Raw genomic sequence first — 22,104 nt, 5'->3', positions numbered from 1 at the left:
AATCTGATATAAACATAAGGCAGCAGCCAATCATAGTGTCTTCCCTGGGAATACGGACCCTGGACTACAAAATTCTAAGCTCTCCAGCCTCTTGGTCACAGGAGATGCAGAAAGAAATTGGGGGGCAGCACTGTCTACCATGTTCACTCACTCACTCACCAAATATTTTACTGAACACCTACTATGTACTAGGACTGGGGATTCTGTGGCAAACAAAACAGGCAAAAATCTCTACACTCAGGAATCATAATCTAACGGGGAGAGAAATATAATCAATGTATAAAATTCAAAGTTAGCTAGTGGAAAGTGCTCCGCAGGAAAAAGGCTGGAAGTTCTTGCTTCCAAGCAAGAATTTAACATCTATATTCTTCCCTCCTGCAAGGCTGAGGCTCCTTGTTGGTTGAAGTGAACACACACACACACACTCCCACACTCACATACAGACATGCTCACAGACCTCCCACCTGGACAACTCCTCTCTCCTGATGTATCTTTTAAAAAGCAAAATAAAAACTCAACCCTATAAGCAGACCCCTCAAGACCCATCCCTTTAGCAACCTACTGAGGAACCTGACGGAGGGCCGAGCACAAAGCTGACTCCGCCTGTGCCAGGCTATTTGTCATTTGTCAACGGCACCCCTGATCTCCCCAGCCCACTCTGAATAAAATGATCTGCAGAGGCTCAAATCAAAGGCACCCACTTCCTGTGTGTTCACAGCATCATTTTCCATCTAAGAATCTTGTTAACCCCCCCACTGAGTGGCTGGGTAGGGAGATGAAAGGGCACCCCAGTGCCCAAACCAGTTGTAAGCAGTTGGCAAAGGCTGCCCCTTGGAAGAAAGGTCTGGGGAGGGGGTGGCATCTCAGCAGCTCCTCCCATTTCCCATTTGAGGTTCAGTCTTAGAGGACCCCTTAGTGGCCTCCCTGCATCCTGGCAGTGGAAGTTTCTACCCATGCCAAGAGCCCCCCTCCTCCATACATACGCTCACTCTCCTCTTCTCCCAGACACTCCTCCCCTCTCACTTCCCCACTCCACCCTTCCCAAGCCCAGGCACAGAGCCCTCCCTCTCTCTCTAACACTGTCCTGGCTCACTGATGCTCTGACACACACACCTTCTTACATCCCATACATGTTTTTTGTTACCTTTGCCCTCCAAACCCCACTTTTTCCCTTCCTCCTACCATTCATTAAACATGAAGTATGACCAGGCCTGGTCCAGGAACCATACAAGCATCATTTCACTTACTCCTTACAACAATCCTGTGGGACTATTCCTTTTATTTCTCCCATTCTACAAGTGAGCAAACTGAGGCTCAGAGGGTGAAGCAACATGGCCCAGGATCCACAGCCGGCAAGCGGGGGAGCTGGGATGGAAGCCGGGTTCTTAGAGTCCAGACCCAACCTCTGCTACCTCACTCTTGTGCTGGCCTCCCTTCAGGATGGATTTCTCCAATTCTCTCATATAATTCGTTTCAGATATGCTCTTTCACATACTGTCTCTTTGACATACACTTCCTCCCCCTTACCTCACCCTCAGCTATCGTTCTGGCATCTGCATGGCCAATGTCTCTAGAACATATTCTTATGCAGCTGGAATGGGTATGACACCTGTGCTCACACACACGTCTCCAGCCTTCAGAGACAATCTCTCATCCCCCTCTCAGAAGATCCCTCCCTCTCCATCTTTAATGCACCCCCAGCCCAGAAGCCCCCTCCCCAGCCAGCCCCCAGCCCACTCTCTCCCCTGTTCTCTTTTCTGTCTTCCAGCTCTCCCACCTCATGCACCAAGGATTCCAGTTCTGCCTGAGTGGGTGGCTTGGCACATCACAGATCACAAACCCCGAAGGCAGCCCTGCCCCACCACAGCACACCCGCCCTGAGCAGCAGAGCCTCCTGGCCCTCACTGGCTCTCAGAACGGATGGGAAGCATCAGGCCTCACCCGATTCGCTCCTGCTCCATCTCTTCCATCTTCTCAGCACGAGCAATCACCCTGTTGATGATTTCCTTCTCCTCATCTGTCAGCTCTTCCTGCTTCCTTTGTCTGTCTGGCTGACCACTGGGGTGAACGGACCATCCTGTCTGGAGCCTGAAAGGTAATATAGGAAGGTGTGAGGCTGCAGACAAAGTCAGCAGTTGCAGAGTGGTGGTTAGGCTCTAGCTCCCGGAGTCTGGTAAACTTCAGTTCAAATCCCTGCTGGGAGACCCTGGGCAAAAGAATCCAATCTCTCAGAGCCTCAGTTTGCTCATCTGTACAACAGGACACACATACCTCCCTCATAAGGTTCTGATGAGCTTATTAAGTGCTTAGCACATGGCAGACACTCTGGAAGTAGCATGTGCAGGAAGTTCATGGAAACCTGGAGGATAATGGTGTTCTCAGGAAAAGAATCTAAACAGTAGACTTCTACAGCAGGAGTGGAAACAGTTCTGGGAGGCTGGTCTGAAGCCCTGGATCCCAGGTTGACGCCAGCCCCTGTCTGGCACAAATACATTTGGTGTAGGCCACAGAGTCCTTAAAAAAAAGTTTAAACTAGTGGTCAACTAGTTTTATAAAAATCTCTTGATTTCACATAAACATCTAGCTCTCCTGCCTCCAAAGCTCCTATAGCATTTTGAGTTCCATCCTGTGCTCTCCTTGATCTTTTTTTTAAAATACAAAAAGCAAATACTGATGTAGCACCTACTGGATGCCCACATTATCTCATTTAATCCTCATAACATTTCTACAAGGCAGGACTGTTACTGTCTATTTTCTGGTGAGGAGACATTAGACCACTTGCCCAAGGTCACATGGCTGGGAAGTGGCAGAGGTGGAATTCGGACCTGGGCAGCCTGCACACTTAACCTCCACAGTACGGAGAGAACTGAACGCTGCAGAGGATCAGAGGCTGCTGGGTAGAGAGCTAACGCTGTGGTCTATGGCAAAGTATCATCCTCTCCACTAGTAACATGGTCCACACCCCAGGGCACTGAGGTGCATCGCCCAAGTGGAATGCAGGCTTCAACACCACTAGAAATTCTTGTCCCTGTTGGGGGAAAAATCAGTAACTGTGAATCCCCTGGAGCCAGCACCCCATTAGCTGCCAGCCTCTATTACTTCCACTGCTCTAACCACATCAGCAGGCATGAAATTGCCTTTTGACACTCAAAGTTGGAAATTAAAGGCCCCATCTTCCTCCCTGCTCCCGCCTCTTCTTCCATCCTCCCACCTTAGCTGGTTTGTTCAGAAGAGCACAGAAGGAAGAGTTTGAAAGCAATGGAAGCAGATGTCTTGGGGGCAAATATTGTTGTGAGAAAGGGAAGGAGGGGGTAGCCTGGGGAAATTCTGGTGGAAACACATCTTGCCTTGGATCAGGGGCCTCTGGGGATGAACAAACGCTAAACATACTCAAATCCCCTTCCCCGAACCCTCCAATGGCTTCTCATTGATTTAGAATAAAACTCAGGACTACACAGAGGTGGTGGTTGCACAATGTGGTGAATGTGCTAAATGCCACTGAAGTGTATGTGCACTTTAAAACGGTTAATTGCATGTTAAGTGAATTTTACCTTAATAAAAGTAAGACTCAGTTTCTTGCCCATCTGCAAAGTCCTACCCGATCTGTGCTTTACCTGACTCTCCATCCTTTTCACCCCCTCTCAATCACTACACTCCAGCTGTACTGGCCTCCCTGCTCAATCTTGAACACTGAAACCTTGTTTTTGTTTCAGGGCTTTTGCACTTGCTGTCCCGGCTTCCAGGAACACTCATCTCCCCAGATCTCCCCCTTCTCATCATTCAGGTCTCAGCTCAAATGTCAGCCTTTCAGAGAGGTCTTCCTTGAGCTCTCATTGCCCAGGTTCACTTGTATCCGTCACTAACTGAAATTATCTTTTAGAAGAAGTTTGTTGTTTACCTGTTTGTTGCCTCTCTCCCCCCACCTGAACGTAGGATTCCAGGAGGACAGGGACCTTGTCTGGGTCTGGGTCACTATTATGTCAATGGCATGTAGAATAGTGTCTGAGAGTAAGCACAGAAAGAGTTTTTGAATAAGACACAATACCTTATGGCCAAAAGGGCTGATAAATGTCTAATTATAAGTGTGACCCACAGCAAGACTGAAGCAACAGAAGTCACTTAGTCTAGGGGACCAAGGAGAGTGCGTTGAGGGAGTGATATCTACTCTGAGACCCTGAAGAGGATTTACTGTGATGCTGGTGGAGCTTAAATTTGGGACCCTTTGCTAGCACAGGCACCTTCCAAGGCCCTGGGAAGAGCCCTCATAATGATCATCTGTCCTGAAAATTTTGTAAAAGAGAGATATTTTTGTCTTCTTTATTTTGAAGAGGGCTCTCCTAAATTACATAACCTCCAGGCTGCAGAAAGGTATGGCTGGCTCCTACTGAGACCTCAGAGATAAACTAGAGTTGGTGAGAGGAAGGCAGAGGAAGAAACTGAGCCTGACAGAGGAATGGTCTTTGCAGAGGCCTGGAGTTGAGAGAGTGGGCAGTGAGCCTGAGGAGGTGAAGGAAGATCAATATGGTAGCCAGCCTACAAGATGCTCGCCAAGGATCTCTGCCTCCTGGTATTCACACCCTCCCTGTGTCATCCCCTCCCACACTGAATCCCAGCTGGTCCTGTGTGACCAGCTAAATACAATGGAAGTGACCGTGGGTGACTTCCAAGGCTAGGTCACAAAAGACATTGCAACTTCTGCCTTGGTGTCTTGGGTCATGCAGTCTAGGGGAAGTCAGATGCCATGTCATGAGGATACTCAAACATCCCTGTGGAGAGGAATTGAGGCCCCCTGCCAACAGCCAGCACCAAACGTGCCAGCTGTGTGATCCTCTAGCCCTTGTCGAGCCCTTATATGGCTGCAGCCCCAGCTGACATAAGACTACAACTGTGCCAGACCCACCCAGCCAAGCCACTCTCAAATATCTACCAACAAAAACTGCAAGAGGTAATAAGTAGTTTCTGTTGTTTAAGCCACTACGTTTGATATGATTTGTTCTGCAGCATTAGATAACTGGAAAAATCAGCCCAGCTGGAGGATAGAGACAGGGTGGCACAAAGCCCCAGCGATAGTGTCTGTGTTCATTTTCGATTGCTACATAACAAGTTATTACAAACTTAGGGGCTTTACACAACACACATTTATTATCTCACAGTTTCCATGTCAGAAGTCCAGGCACGGCTTAGCTGGGTCCTCTGCTCAGCATCTCACAAGGCTGCAATCAGTTGTCGGCTGGGTTGGGTTCTCATCTTGAGCCTTTCTGGGGAAGAATCAGCTTCCAGGCAAATCTGAGTTATTGGCAGAATTCATTTCCTGGCAGCCATGTGACCTAGGACCCCGGCTTTTTGTTGGCTATTAGCGGGAAGTCACCTCCATGTCTTGGAGGCAGCCTGCAATTCCTAACCAAGCAGACTTCTCCAACTTCATCCTGTGGGCCACTTCCTTCATCAAGTATACAAGGTGACTCTCAAGCTCCGGTCAAATGAGACAGGGTCTTATATAACATGATGTAATCACAAGGGTGATGTTCCATCCCGTTTGTCGTATTCTACAGGTTAGAAACACATCCCAGGTCCTGCACGCACTCAAGGCGAGGAGCTTACACAAAGGCATGAACACCAGCAGGGGAGGGCCATTGAGGATCACCTGAAAGCCCATCGGGCACAGCCTCCCTACAGGGGTCTTTCCAGCCTTGCTTGAATGCTCCCTGTGATGAAGACCTCACTCTCTCATTAGGAGTCTATGCCGTTCTGTTGGAAAGATCTTCCTTACAGTGTGCTAATATCCCTCAGCCTGATGTTTCTTCCCATTAATTGTAAAGGATACATTGGACTCCTGCATAATGAAGACCACCCATCCTTCCCAAAGAGCCTTAGTTATAACCTCATCCAGCCACCTCCCCAGGTCCCTCTGGTTTTCTGTGGAAATGGATGCCTCAACTGCCCCTATTCTTCCTTCCTTCATCCCTTCTTTTCTTCCTTCATTCTCTTCTGATCGCCCCCTCCATTTATTTCCTGCCTCTACGAAGTAGCTCAGTGACCAAGACAGAGCACAGGTGAGATGCTGGGCCTCATACCCAGTGGAGACCCTTTCAAGGGCACATTCCCACAGCTCACAATCTGGTCATGGGTACGGTCAGTCATGGGTCAGACCTGAAGCCAATGCCTCTCACCCCACCACACAACTCGCTGGGATCAGAATGCACAGGAAATGCACGACTGCAGAAAGATAAGCAGGAATGGGGGTCCACAAGAGGCCTGCTGAGGACATTGTCTCCATCTGCAGATGAGCAGAAGGCCTGTTAGAGGCTGCCGGCACCTCTGCAGACCCCCATCCTCTGCTCAAAAACACGCAGTTGACAAACAGTTCATCTAGTGTTTGAAAATGTCACTGATTGGTCTCAGTGGGGACTCGAAAGCCTCCTGTGGATTTTCATGTTTTAATCCCAAAAGTAAACAGAGGGAAATGAGATGGTTTTTCAAACCAAAGCCTTTGCTCTCAAGGGAGAAAATGGGCTTGTCTGGGCCTCCTCTGGGCTGGAGAACACTGTGAGCATGGGGGCCTTGAGAATTCTCCTGTGACAGGACGGTGGCACCCTTGCCAAGGGCCTCTGGGCACAGGATTCCAGCTCCACGTCCTTAAGACCAGAGTCCAGTGTTGGGATCTCGTTAAAAACCAAAGGTGGAGATCAAAGTGTTGCTTCCTTGGACAAGTGATTCAGAGCATTGTATCGAGTACAGTAAATACCCAGAGGGCCTACTGTGTACCAACTTGAGCCCTCCTTGACCTGGCGGGGTTTAAGATTGGAATCCTGGACCTGTGGCTTATTAGCAGTGTGTACTTGGGCCCTGAGCCACTCTGAATGTCAGTTTCCAGATCTGTTAAGTGGGAATGATTTCATGTCTGTTTCCTGCCGGGACCTTCAGAGGCTACTCCTGACCCTCAGTAGCTGCATGAGGAGAGACCCCTGGCTTACTGGCTGAGACAGGGCGAAGAGGGCTGGCCCATCTCTGCTCTCATTCACATACCTAGGACAATGCTTCCTGGAGAATCATCGAAGGGCACCTGCCTCCTATTTCCCCAAACTGTCTAAGCCATGGTTTTCAAACTATTGTCTGTAGTTCCCTGGAGGGATCTCAAAGGGCTGCAGGTGAGTGGGTCATAGAGGGACAGAGTGGGCAGAGAACCAGGCCCCCCATCCTCATTTCGGCCCAGACGGCAATGCTGGGTTCCCAACACTAGAAAAGCAAGGATGCCAGTTTAAAAACAAAGAGAGTGAGAGAAAAATTTTTTTTAAGAATTTAATATTTGATATTTAATAAAATCATGAGATATAGTTTATTACATTGGTGACCTCAATACTTCACCCTTCTAAGTATCCATGCCCTTTGCCATGTGACTTTGAAATTGATCTCACCAAAAGGTCAGGGTCTTTCTCCCTACGCCCTGAATCCTGCTTGGACTTATGGCCTACTTTGGCCAATAAAACACAGGGGAGAGATGTTGTGCCATCCGGGGCTAAGCCTGCAAAAGCCTTGTGTGTTTCTACTTACTCTCTTACTCTCTGTCATCACCATGACAAAAAGCTCAGGACCGCCTGTTGGAGGATGAGAGGCATGTGGATCAGAGCTGAGTCATTCCAGCCACAGCCATCCTAGATCAGACTACCCTTTGATACATGAGCAAGCCCAGCCAAGGTCAGCAGAGCCACCAGCTGAGCCCAGGTCCCTGAGAATAAATCATTGTTTTTCTATCCCACTGAGTTTTAAGGTGGTTTGCTACACAGCAAAAGATAACTGATACGCTATCTACTGTGGCAACAAAAAAGTGAAGCTTGTTAAACTCCCTACATTTACTTTACAGTTTGGTATTATTTTAACTTACAGTCGCACCGTGGTATGTTTAATGCTTTCAGCCATGACAGGTCTTTATCCATCGCCACTCTTTACCTGTCTTATATATTTAGCTTCTGAATAAAATAGTATTCAAAGAAAGAACTTTGCTGCTAACAGAAGTCTAAAGATCACTGCAGTTGACCTGCTCATCTTCCAGAGGCTTGACACTCAGAAGAGGGAAGAGAATTGCCAAGAAATTCTCTTGTGTGGGGAGAATATGGTCAGAGGCTCGAGACACCAGCATTCTGGACGTGCTTCATCTGTGACCTGAATGTACTTGTTTAGGTGCATCTAGAGATGGTCAGAAGGAACTCTCCCAACAAACCAGCACCAGTGGCCTCTAACACAAAAGGAAATTAGTCCTGACTGCAGGTGGAAGCCCCTCACAGATGTTTCCCCCTAAAATACTGCAAAGGGTAGATTCCCAGCTCCTTCCTGCCTCCCACCTTGATTCTTCATTTCAAGCACACAACAGTCACGTAATAAATACCCACCGGATGTCTCTATTAATATATTATAACTCCCAAAAGGAGTGGGATGATGGAAATGCTGTCAGGGCACGAAGGCTCTGAAGCATTAAACAGCGGTGGTGTGCAGAAAATGAATCCTTTTTCTTTCCTTTCTTCGTATCCCCTCCCTTCCCCCAGGATGCCGACAGAAGCAGGTGTCAGCAGGAAGTCTCTTTACAGCTCAGTGAATGAGACTTTAATGAATCCTGAAGGGGAGGCTGTGGAAGGAGGGGCATGCACACCACAAAACATTTTACATAAGCCCTGCTGGTAAGAAGGCCCCTTTGGATGAAATTTACCCCTAACAGACTAAAGAGGGTGCCAAAAGGATGCTGTGGTTTCCCGACTCCCTTCAGAAAGCTAAGGGGATCTCGGGCTCCTGGTAATCTTTTAAGCCAGACTGAGTGCCATTTAGCTTTTCTAAAATCCCATGCTCTCTCTCCTATTTGGACTTTGCACATGCTGTTCCCTTACCTGGAACTCCTCTGTCTCTTCTCTATCTTGTACCTCCTTTACATGGTCTCAGCTTACACATTACTTCTTCCAGGAAGCTCTCCCATCATGACCCCAAAGTCTGGTTAGGTGCCCATCATTGTGCTCCCTTGGCCCCTGTGATTCTGCTATTATAGCTCCTTGCACTATAAAGTGTATTTGTTGGTGACTGACTATTTATTTGTTTGTAAACCCTTCTAGACATCCACTCAGACTTTGGCTAACCTTGTATTCTTGGTGCTTAGCACAGCGCATGATATGTGTTTGTTAATGAAGGAAGGGAGGGAGGGAGGGAGGGAGAAAGGGAAGAGGAGAGGAGAGGAGGGAGAGGATGAAGGAGGGAGGGAAGGAGGATGGACATACACCCTACCTTTCAGCTTTCAGCATTCAGGAAGCCTGAAGCACTTGGGACCCTCTGAAGTCATGAACTTCTCTCTTGTGATGTTCATATTTATAATCGCACAACATCTCAGCATCTCTCCCTAGCATGTCTGAATGATATGCTCACAGTATTCATAAAAAGACCAGAATTTTACCAGCCAACACAGAGACTGTAGAACACACACCGTACATATATGCATGCACACACAATGTATACATACAAGGTATATATATATATATATATATATATATATATATATATATATATATATATATATAAAATACACACAAGGGTAAAGCAAGGTTGTGATCCACACCTTCCTCTGATTTTGGTGCTTTACGGTTTACAAAGCTTTCCCATGCATCTCATATGACCGTACCACCTCCCAGTGAAGGTGGAAGGGCAGGGTTAACATACCCACATTATGGCCAGGGCTCAAGGAGGTGAAGGGCAGTGCCCCAAGGCCACACTGACATTGAGTCCCAGAGCAGGACTCAGACCTGGGTGTTCTGAGGCTAGACTCAGCGCTCTGGCTGTGGCTCTGTGAAAACTTCCCCATCAAGGGGAAGGTAAAAATGACCTCCCATAGTTTCCCAATGTGTACACACAACCAAAGCCCCATCTGCTTTGCAGCCTGACTGTTCATTTGTTGGACCCAGCATCCAATCTGTCATGCATATTTAGGAAATGAATCCAATTTAAAACAAAAGTTATGAGCAAAGATAGGACCTCTGAGTCAAAGGCATTTCACTGGGAAATCAGGCTGACCTTCCATGAGGTGACAGAGACCATGTGTACAGCACATAACTTCCCACAAGCTCTGTTCTGCTCACCAGCATCTTTGATTAATGATAGTAGTCATGTGAGTTAATATTTTCTTTATCTACAAACAGTGTTCCCAGGCAAACTGGTGCAGAAACAGAGGCACACGGTGGTTAATAAGCTTGCTGAACCCCACGAATTGCTAACAAAAATTAAACTGAGGGCTCCCCTAAGGAATATTTTCCAACCTTTTATCAAGATTTTTTTTTTTGAAATTTCCTATTTTTCTTTCTCAAGAGGGGTATGTGTTTTTTTTTAACAACCGGAATTTGTTTTTAGATATGTAAAACATGCTAGTTCCTTTTTGAACCATCTCTCTTTAGGGACAAGCCACTTTAATCAGAAAAGAGATAAAATTCAGTCTGTAGAAAAATAAAAGTATTACAAAATACTCACTGTTCTTTATCACTGAAGGAAGGCAAAGAAAGGAGAGAAAGAACAAAATGAATAAAGTTAGGGGAAAAAAATCTCTCAACAATGTCAACACTGTCTGGATGCCACAACCGCACAGTTCTGTTTAAATCACAGTGACCTACTTCCATTTGTTATCAGTCATTATTATCTTATTCCAGCACATCTAAAACAAGGCTGCAGCAATGTAGGGTTGTATGAGCCACAGCCTTGATTAAAATGACCAATCAGTTCAGCTTATTAATTAACCAATCTGATCATTTATGTATTTGAATAATGTTTTTTGGCACTAAAAAGGAATCACTTAATGATAACAGGGCCACCATCATTCTTGGTTTCTGTTGTTTCAAACACTGGGGGATAAGGAGCACACTGAGGTAGGCAATGAGCCCTGAACCGTGACTGGATCATCCAAAAGCAGAACTCGCAGTGCCCCAGTTTGGGGAAGCAAGTCCTTCCATTCTAAAAAGGAGACCAGCCTCTCCACTTACTAGACATGCTACCATAGGCAGGTCACATCTCCTCTTTGTGTCTCAGTTTCCACCTCTGATCTCTGGCACTCTCAGGCTTGCAGACTTGAAAACTATAGAGAAGTATCAACTATCGGAGACCAGCATTTCTCCACATGTATCAACAACATAGACAGCTGAAGCCCTGTCCTACCGATGCAAGAAACAGATACACTCACTTCTTTCAAACACAACCGCAACTGTGTTCCAAACACCATCCTCAGCTTCAAGGAGACTGAGAGAAATCACAAAGGCAGTAAAGTGTATCTGGCTAGCCAGCAGTTAATTAAGACTAGATTTCTTAATTTATTGGAGAAAGACATTTGAAGCATCTGCATTAGCACATCATCACTGCTGCAGACTAGATAGCATGTGTGATGACTATAATTCACCCATTAGCATTTATTGGAAAATAATTTTAACATCTGAAGAAAATGCAGTAGCAATCAAGCCAGCTGGATGCATTCAGAATGCCAAGATGTTTCACAGGAGCCCAGAAGCACCTGAATGAAACTGCATCCAGACTGTTTGAATAGTTCTAATTTAATTGTAAGGCAAATTGTTTGGCTTCATGTCGACTAAAGTAAACTCTGATGGGTTTTAATTAACTGACATTTCTTAAATAAAATAAATATTTTACCCCATTCACCTTCAGGCAACTGTTTATCTTACAGAGACAATTTTTGGCTGATGGAATATTGTCTGCCAAGTAAGGCTGGCTTCAAGAGGACATCATGGGAAGGGCTTGGAAACTAGAAGTTTCCTTTCAAAAAGGAAACCAACAGAGTTCAATAATGTCTTCAAAACTATAAAACTTGTAGAACTAGAGGAGGTTTTAGGTAGAAGTAGTAAATAGGGACTTTTGCTTCAAGAATATGAGTGCACTAAATATTCCAAAAGATCCTAGGATTGCTAGAAAATAAGGGAATTCTCCAACAACCCTCCCTACTTCGAAACAAATAAACAAAACAGACTTCATCACAATAAAAAACTTTTCCTCTTAAAGACTCTGTGATGAAAAAGAAAATGCAAGTCATAGACCAAGAAAAATACGTGCAAAATGTGTCTCTAGCAGAGGACTTTTATCTACAACACATGACAAAAAGCTTAGAAAACTTAATAACAAGAAGATAAAGGACCCAATTTTTAAATGGACAAAGTATTTGAACAGACACTTTAACAAAGAGGTTATACGAATGGCAAAATTACAAAAGAAGACATTCAACATCATTAGTCATTAGGGAAGTGCAAATTAAAATCACAAAACTAATACCACTATGCACACATTAGAATGGTTAAAATGGAAAAGACTAATCATATCAAGTGTTGGGGAGGAGGAAGAGAGATGGAACTCTTGTACACTTCTGGTGGAAATTTAAAGTGGTACAACCAATTTGGAAAACAGTTTGGCAGTTTTTTAAAAAGTTAAACATACACCTACTATCCATACCACTGAGACATTCTACTCCTAGCTATTTACTCAAGAGAAATGAAAGTATATGTTTATACAAATTTTATTTGTACTAGCCCAAAACTGGAAACAACCCAAATGTTCATCAATAGGTGAATGGATAAACAAATTGTGGTATATCCACACAATGAAATACTATTTAGCAATAAAAAGGAATAAACTATTGATATGAAAAACAATATGGATGGATCATGAGATAATTATGCCAAGTGAAAGAAGACATCTCTCAAAAAAGGAGTACATACTGAATGATTCCATTTATAGAAATTCCAAAAAATGCAAACTAATTTATAGTTACAGAAAGAAGATTAGTAATTACTTAGTGATGGGTGGGGAGAGGGAGGGGCAGAAAGGAGAGACTGCAAAGGGGAATGAGTGTGCACATATGCGTAAAAATGATCACACTGTACTGTTGGAGGTAAATCAATTATACCTTTACGAGGCAATTTTTTAAAAAAGAAAAAGAAAACCCAGCAAACTGAATCCAGAACAGGAAGCTGTGAGCAGTAAGCCAATGTAAATACCAGCATTATGTTCCAGAGGCTGACTCTGAGCTCCTAACAAGGTGAGGAAGCTGAATCTGAGACCCCCACTTTGAGCCAGGACCCTCTAAGGGAGCTCAGGTCACATCCTGGGTGAGCAGCACACCTGATTCCTGGCAGAAGCAAGTGCAAATCTCTCTGAAGAAAATATGCCCATGGTAGATCCCCAGGATTCTCACAGATTGAGCTCACAATAAAAAATTACCGAGCGTTTAAAAAACAAGACCTTTGAGTGAAAATCTGCAGGGATGATAAACAATAGACTTAGACTGTAAAGGTCTTCAGGCAGTGGTATGCTGGTAAATGTTTAACAGTTGAACCTCTGGAGAAAAAGCCCCACTGTGGCTGATTTCGAGTACCTATATGATGTCACTAAATGCAGAACTGGGAGGAAACATGCAGTAGTGTACTATTATATAGTATTTCACCATACAGGTATCATAGGCACAAATAACATAGAGAATAACAAAACATAGTAAAATAATTAAGAAGTGATAGGGGCAGAACAGGAATAAAGATGTAGACATAGAGAATGGACTTGAGGACACGGGTAGGGGGAAGGGTAAGCTGGGACGAAATGAGAGAGTGGCATGGACATATATACACTACCAAATGTAAAATAGATAGCTAGTGGGAAGCAGCACAGGGAGATCAGCTCGGTGCTTCGTGACCACCCAGAGGGGTGGGATAGGGAGGATGGGAGGGAGACGCAAGAGGGAGGAGATATGGGGATATATGTATATGTATAGCTGATTCACTTTGTTATAAAGCAGAAACTAACACACCAGTGTAAAGCAATTATACTCCAATAAAGATGTTAAAAAAAATTAAGAAGTGATTAACGTTAAGTATTCACCACCTTTGTGTTTAATGTAATTTAATTGTAAAACTATACAACTTAATTTTTAATTCTGGCCATGTTTAACAACTGACTTGCAAAATTCCTGAAAATTCAACATCAGCTCTAAGGAACCACCATGGTACAGATCCAGCACACCACTGATTCAGGTATAATAGTTACTGGAAAGAGTATGTGAAGTTATTTTATGTGAAATTTCCCAATTTTTAAATGATCAGGCCAAAAATAAAAAATAAAAAACACATTTCTGCAAGTCAGAGTCAGCTGGTGGCCTGCCAGTTTGCAGTCTCTGATCTAGTCCAACTTCCTTATTTAATTGATGATGAAACCAAGGCCCAAAGAAGGGAAAGAGATTCACCCAGAGTAGCTCAGATCTAGAAACAGAACCGAGTCTGATTCTAACCACCAGGTCAGTGCTGTTTCCATTCCACCAAGTCACCTCTCATTTAGGGCATGGAGCTCAGAATTTAATCTTGTTACTCCAACCTTGCAAAGAAGTAAAATCAGTGAAGTTTCCACAACAAACTCCCACTAGGTTCTTTTTCCTCCACCCCAGGGAGGGAAATTTCTTTCCTTGCTATTCCTCTCCTCCTTCAAGTGTAGATCAGGACCTCATTGCCCCAAAGCAAACAACTCCCAGGAACACCCAGCGACTTACTTTGATTGCTGGGGTCGGTCACTGGGACACATCCAACGGCTAGAGCTGTTGCTGAACACGGTGTCAGTCATGGTAGAAGCCCAGTGCTCCTGGAAAACAACAGCCCAGAAAGGACATCATGCAAACAGTCATTCAATCACCCTTTATTTCTCAGGACCCTGGTCTATGCCAAGCACTCTGGGGGATACAGAGAAGAAACGGAACTTCATGTAGCTTCTCCGCTTTCCAGATGGGGACTTTCAGGCCCCAAGAGGGAAACTGTCACAGCTCCCTCGTGGCAGAAATGGATCAGAGGGAAGAACTTCCTCCCTTTAATCCGTGTTCCTCCCATTCATTGTTGATGCAAGACCACATATCCAGGAGGGAGGGTCAGAGCTCTTAACTCCAATCCAGGGTCTTTCTACTAGAGGAAGTCATCTGACTCATGTACTAGTCAACTTGGACTTGGTCAGGTCAAAAAGAAAACAAACACACGTCTTGAGAGTTTTGAGGTCCCAAATGCCAGAGTCATCCCTGGCTTGCTTTCTTTTTAATACGCTACACCCAAGCCATCAGAAAGTCATGTTGGCTTCACCGTCATAATAGATCCAGAATCTTCCCAATGTTCTGTGCTTAAATTGCTACTATGCTGATCCAAACCACTACTATCCCGGCCTGGCTTACTATCGGAGCCTCTTCACTGGTCTCTCTGCTTCTGCCCTTGGCCCACTTCAGTCCATGCTCTACACACTGACCAGGGAGATCATCACAAACATAAATCACAGCTTGTGAAAACAGCACCATCACGGTTAGAATCTCCCGGCTAAAATGTAAGCCTCTTGCAGAACTCTTTCTGTTTTGTTCTCTGCTTAATGTCCAATATCCAGCATAGTGCCTGGCACATAGAAGGCACTTAATAAATATTTGTTGAATGCGTGAATGAGTCTCCATCAACACTAAGTTTAGCTGAACTCAGCCAAGCTTATGTCCTTTCTGAACTTCCCCTCCTTGCCCTTCCCCCAGGTCTAAGCAAAGAATAAGGGGAAAGAGGGACTTCCCTGGTGGTCCCATGGTAAAGAATCCGCCTTGCAATGCAGGGGACGCAGGTTCGATCCCTGGTCAGGGAACTAAGATCCCACGTGCCGTGGGGCAACTAAGCCCGTGTGCCACAACTACTGAGCTCATGCGCCTCAACTAGAGAACCTGCGTGCCACAAACTACAGAGCCCATGCGCTCTGGAACCCATGCGCCACAACTACAGAGCCCACGCGCCCTGGAGCCTGAGCACCACAACCAGAGAAGAGAAAACTCACCGCCACAGCTAGACAGAAGCCCGTGCACCACAATGAAGAGCCCGCGTGGTGCAACAAAAGATCCCACATGCCGCAACTAAGACCCAACACAGCCAAAAAAATAATAATAATAATAATAATAAGATAAATAAATAAATAATAAATAAATCTCTAAAAAGAATAAGGCGAAAGAGACCATGGAGATCACATTTAATTTATTTTTTAAAAAAGCCTTAGAAGGTAGGTCACTGTGTCCAGTGGGTTCTGATTTCCCTGAAGGTCTTGGTACAATACAGTCTTTTTTCCTAGGAAGCTGAATAGATGAGCAGTTGGGAGGTGAACAGGGAGAGAACTCTCTTTCCTATTCTACAGCCAGTGCAATTATTAAATCTTCGTGTGGTTGAAGCCGGGGATCGGGGGGCTGATGGTTGGACACAGGGAAGGAAAGACCCCTTAGAGAAAAGCCATTTCATCTGCTCCCGGGTGGTTAACATAATCTTCCCAGATTAATATGACCATTTCATTGTTTCCACTTTGAAGACAGAAAGAAAAGAGAGATGACTCCTGTTGTGAAAGAAATCTACTGAAAAGAACCTTAACGTCTCATTATTGCCTGTGCAAAGAGCTGAATGAGGCTGTCCTGGGCCCCCTGGGGGCGTCCTCAGCTGCCCTTGGTCTGGACAGCCGAACGAACGTTCATTTGATTACCTCGCCTCCTGCTTTGAGGCAGAGAGGCAGCACTGACCTTGGAGGATCCCAGGAGGTCGGGGTGGGGGAGAGCTGGACAAGGAATACACTGTCCCCTCCCAGGAACTCTGATCTCCAAATTCTGTTGCCCTCAAGGTAGAACGTGGCTTGCCCACCCTCTCTTGCATTCAGCCAGGCATACCCGGAGCTCATTTCCTATTAAAATTCTGCCTGCAAAGTCCAAACTCACTGGCTGGCCGCCCCATGGAAACCACCCAGCTCTGTCCCTCCAGGCCAGAAGCCACCCTGGACAGCATTGGTTATTTCAGCTTTGCCACCCAGGCTTCTCAGAGTGTAACATCCAGGATGGGCTCCTTGCCCCGGTCAACCAGCCTGGGCCTGGAGAGGGAAGCCTGAGTAATCAAGGCTATTTGAACAACTGGAGTAACAGCCCAGAGAGGGAAGGTCATGTGTCCACATCTCAGCTGGGGGTGGAGATGCCCGTGGAGGTGAGTGGGTATAGCAGAAATTGTTGATGCCCCTTACAGGTGGGGCTCCCACCCCACCCCCAGCCTCTAGGAGTGTTAGCAACTAGGGGCTTATGGTAGCCCCACTTTACAGAGCATTGCCCTCAGCCAAAGAGAGCAGCTGCCTTGACCAGAGTTATCTAGGAGGCTACCCCCACCCCAGGGAGCAGCCCAGAGCCATGACTAACTGACAAGGGGACCCTTTTACACTGTTGGTAGGAATATAAATTGGTGCAGCCACTATGGAAAACAGTATGGAGGTTCCTCAAAAAACTAAAAATAGAGTTACCATATGATCCAGCAATTCTACTCCTGGGCATATATCCGGACAAAACTCTAATTTGAAAAGATACATACACCCAAGTGTTCACAGCAGCACTACTTACAATAGCCAAGACATGGAAACAGCCTAAATGTCCATTGACAGATGAATGGATAAAGAAGATGTGGTATATATATACAATGGAATATCACTCGGCCATAAGAAAGAATGAAATAATGCCATTTGCAGCATCATGGATGGACCTAGAGATTGTCATACTAAGCGAATAAGTCAGAAAGAGAAAGAGAAATCCCATATGATATCACTTACATATGGAATCTAAAATATGACATAAATGAACATATCTAAGGAACAAAAACGGACTCACAGAGAACAGATTTGTGGTTGCCAAGGGGGAGAGGGGTGGGGGAGGGAAGTATTGAGAGTTTGGGATTAGCAGATGCAAACTATTATATATAGAATTGGATAAACAACAAGGTCCTACTGTACAGCACATGGAACTATATTCAATATCCTGTGATAAGCCATAATGGAAAAGAATATGAAAAAAAATATATATATATGTATAACTGAGTCACTTTACAGCAGAAATTAACACAACATTGCAAATCAACTATTACTTCAATACAATTTTTTTAAAAAACCTGTCTCAGGTTCTGCTTCCAGAGAACTTGACTTCATGTGAAAGTAGAAGGGAGAATCTTAGGAAAGCGGGGCTCTGGTCCCGGAGCTCATTATGTCACCTCAGGCAAGCTGCTTAACCATTTCCAATCTGACAGAGCTGGATCCTAACATATCCCCTGCCTGCCTGCAAATAATACTCCATGAAGTCCAGCCAAGATCTCAAGTTTACAGGTGAGTTAACAGAAACGGAGGAAGTCCAATGGCGAGCCCCTGACATTTTCAGATCATCCCATCTTTCTCACTGCCCACTACAGAGACAGCATCACCATGACGAACAGGAAGCCAGGGAGGACCAGCAGAGGGAAACCACCCATTGATCTCAGGAGCAGAGGTAGAGGTGTGTGTGTCAGATAAATGTGTGTTCCAGCCCTAGGACCGCAGCAGAATCTTGGGGTCATTGAGATGATGAGTTTAGGCACCTCCACACTCCCTGATGCACAGTAAGCACTTGTAGAATGGTAATTCCCTTTTCCTACTTCTCCTAGATCATAGTTTATCTGACAGTAAGGACTAACATTTCTTGGGCATCTACTATGTGCCAAATTCCATAGCTTCATTAAATAATGAAGCTTTTATCCTTACAGTCCTTAAGCCTTTATCCTTATAGTCTTACTCCTAGGTAAGTGGTGTTATCCTCATTTTACAGGCGAGAAAGCTGAGACCCAGAGTGGTTAAGCCACCTGCTCAAAATCACACAGCTACCAAGTAGCAGAGCCAGTCCTTGAACTCTGTCTCCAAAGCCCAGGTGCTTATGCACTACTGTGCTCACACCTGTAGGACACTCCTCCCTGGACTTCAGATTGTTGGGTTCTGACGAGTGTTTGATGGCCATTGGCCCCTGGCTGCATTCCCACCTCAGCCTCAGCAACGAACAGAGACCTGCCCACCCAGACCCCTGCCTGGAGACTCTGAGAGTTCACATGCTTCGGCTCCACCAGGGTAGAAGCACTGGCTTAAATCTAGTGCTGCAGCTGCAAGTTCAGAAAGCATAAAATAATTGCCTCCCCTGGAAGCCAGAGGCTCAGGTCTTTCCTGGGCAAAGGGTCCCCCACAGCCCGGCTGTGAGCCCCAAGGAACTGTCTGCTTTTAGGAATGAAAGCAACAACAGCAACAATCGCTAGTTCAAATATCAAGGGCTTGGTACCTGCTAAGTGCCTTTCAGGTTTTATCTCATTTAATCCTCACAATAGCCTTAGAAGGTAGATGTTCTTCTTATTCCATTTCACAAATGAGTAACTGAGTCACAGAGAGTTTAAGTGGGCTTCCCAATGACCTGCTTTAGTCAATGAAGCAATCTAAACGCTGAATAACAAGCACTGGCTAGCTGGATGTTGGTGCATCTGTACGGTGGAGGACTGCACAGCTGTAAAGGATAATGAGAGGGCTTCACTGGTGGCGCAGTGGTTGAGAATCTGCCTGCCAATGCAGGGGACACGGGTTTGAGTCCTGGTCTGGGAAGATCCCACATGCCGCGGAGCAACTGGGCCTGTGAGCCACAACTACTGAGCCTGCACGCCTGGAGCTTGTACTCCGCAACAAGAGAGGCCGTGACAGTGAGAGGCCCGCGCACCGTGATGAAGAGTGGCCCCCGCTTGCCGCAACTAGAGAAAGCCCTCGCACAGAAACGAAGACCCAACACAGCCAAAAGTAAAATAAAATTAATTAATTAATTAATTAAAAAAAAAAAAAGAATAATGAGATTCTTTATGACGGATATGGATTGATCACCAAGATTAATTGTCTAGTGGAAAAGCCAAGATGTAGAACAATATTCCAGAACAACACCATCTGTGTGCACAAGGGCAAGTAGGATATGTGCATGTGATTTTGGGTTGTATCTGCATAAAGTATCTCTGCAAAGAACACACGAGAAATGGACAACATTGTTTGCCTCTATGCAGGGAAACTGGGAGGCTGGGACTGAGATGGGAAGAATTTTCACATGATACCCCTTTGTATTTGCAACCATGTGGATATGTTGGCTATTCAAAAATAAATGACTTATTTAAAAGATAAACAATAAAGTGCTTCAATGGCTGTCCATTGCATATAAGATTTAAGACTCTCTCCGTGACCTCAAACAGCTGTCATGACCCTCTGCCCGCTACTCTTGTATATCTCGGACCATGCTCCAGACACACTGTCTTTTGCAGCTGCCAGGCTTTTGCCTCTGCTGTTTCTCTGCCTTGATAGCATCTTCCTCTCACTCTCTCATGGCTGGTTTCTGCTCATGCTCTGCTGGTCTCTGTTCAAACGTCACCTCCTCCAAGAAGCCTTCCCTGACTACACTCTCTAAGTCACCTCCTCTTACCCTTTACTTACTCTCACTGCATCCTGTTTGTTCCCTTTATAATAGTTATTGTGATGTGCAATTATTATTATTTTTTACTTATTCGCTGTTTGTCCCCCCACCTATTCTGTAAGGTCCATGAGAGCAGGGCCTGGGTCTGTATTTGTTCAACAGTTGTAACTCCAGTGCATGCAGGGCTAGCTTCATGGGCCTGCGACCTATACAGGTGCACAGGGCACCATGCATAGAAGGACCCTGAGCTTAGAAGGACCCTGTACTTAGATAGGCCCACACTTGGCTTAATGCTCTGCTGTCATCATCTTGAAATTCTTCATAATATTTTAACAAGGGGCCCTACATTTTTCACTTTGCAGCCAGTCCTGAGTGTGGTATATAGTAGATGCTCAATAAATCTTCACACTAGTCACAGAGCTCCATGAGTGCAGTGGGCACTCAATAAATCTGCATGTAAGTAACAGAGCCAGGCCTTGTTCCAGATCTGCCCACCTCCACAGCTTGGTACTAATCTTTATGTCACCTGCATCTTAAAATAACACGAAGACCCTGTCCCAAGCCCAGAAAAGCCAGATTCCAGAACCCTGCCTTTCTCCCTCTACATTTTGTTCTACCTACTTCTCCCCTGACTCCCTTTAGCACAGTTTGTTAAGGAAGGGTGCCTCCATCCCCCAGAACCTCCAAGGTCTTCTGCTGGTTTTAGTTGAACTGAAAAAACAACCCTCAAAGTCCATTTAGCTTCAGAGCCACAGCAGGTGTCTAAGCGTGACACGGTGGGCCTGGGCTGGGCTGGCAGGGGCCATACGCGGCACTTCAGGGTGCTGCAGGGAACCAGTGTGAGCTGCAGCTGTCTGCGTAGAGTTCAATGCCACAGTCAGCCTCCCAGCCCCACAGTGTTGGAATTAAACCAGATGCTTCGCGGCAGAACCTGCAGCCACCAGCTTGGATGGTGCCCAGTCAGTTCCGTCTCTCTGTCTTTTTTCCTGCCCCTTCCCTCTACTCCTGAGTCCAGCCTATCTCTGCTCAATTAAGAACCTGGAAAAAAATCACCTGGACTGTCTGATGGCGTGGGAAATGCAGCTTACACCAAGGGCTCCAAACAGGGGTGGAGTGGGGTTGGGGGCCCTCCACCAACAGCATCCAGGCTGAAACTATGTTTTTGTTTGGCCCATGCAGTATTTTTTAAAAGGAAAATTAAGCCAATATTTTAAAAGCATGGGATTTAATTAAAAATACAGTTTACCAGCTTCTCTTGAGAAATGGGAAGAATAAAAAAAAATTTATAGAACATCTATTACTATGTGACAGACACTGTTCTAGGCACTGGGGATACAGCATTAAAACAAATAAAAAAGGAAAATCATTGTCCTCATGGAGCTAACCTTCTAGTGGGGAAACAGTAAGTCAAATGTAAAGCATGCTGGCTGGTGATGAGTGCTTTAGAGAAAAACAGGGAAGGAGGATCGGTGATTGAGAGGGAAGTTTGATTTTAAGTAGGTGGTCAAGGAATTCCCTGGTGGTCCAGTGGTTAGGACTTGGTGCTTTCACTGCCAGAGGGCCGGGTTCAATCCCTGGCTGGGGAACTAAGATCCCGTAAGCTGTGAGGCTTGGCAAACACAAAACAAAACAAAACAAACAAACAAAAAAGCTGGTCGTGGTCAGATGGGGGCTCACTGAGAAATGATATTTGAGCAAAGACCTGACTGAAGCGGGTAATGGACTGAGCCACATGGATATCTGAGGCAGAGCATTCTAAGTTGGAGGGGAAAGCAAGTGCAAAGGTTCCGGGGTGAGTATGT

At 45.5% G+C, this 22,104-nt stretch overlaps 1 protein-coding gene across 1 annotated transcript in view; it reads right to left on the bottom strand.

The window, feature by feature from the left end:
• Positions 1-22,104, bottom strand: part of RPH3A (rabphilin 3A) — an 88,742-nt gene that overhangs the window by 48,922 nt on the left and 17,716 nt on the right. Inside the window, exons 2-4 of the mRNA XM_007170889.2 lie at positions 14,549-14,637; positions 10,495-10,506; positions 1,942-2,088 (exon numbers count right to left, since the gene is read on the bottom strand). Coding sequence (XP_007170951.2) covers positions 1,942-2,088; positions 10,495-10,506; positions 14,549-14,637 — 248 coding nt within the window. The remainder of the gene's footprint in view (positions 1-1,941; positions 2,089-10,494; positions 10,507-14,548; positions 14,638-22,104) is intronic.

Source organism: Balaenoptera acutorostrata, chromosome 13 (genome assembly GCF_949987535.1).
Source record: "Balaenoptera acutorostrata chromosome 13, mBalAcu1.1, whole genome shotgun sequence".
NCBI lineage: Eukaryota > Metazoa > Chordata > Mammalia > Artiodactyla > Balaenopteridae > Balaenoptera > Balaenoptera acutorostrata.
This window is presented reverse-complemented; position numbering and strand designations above follow the sequence as displayed.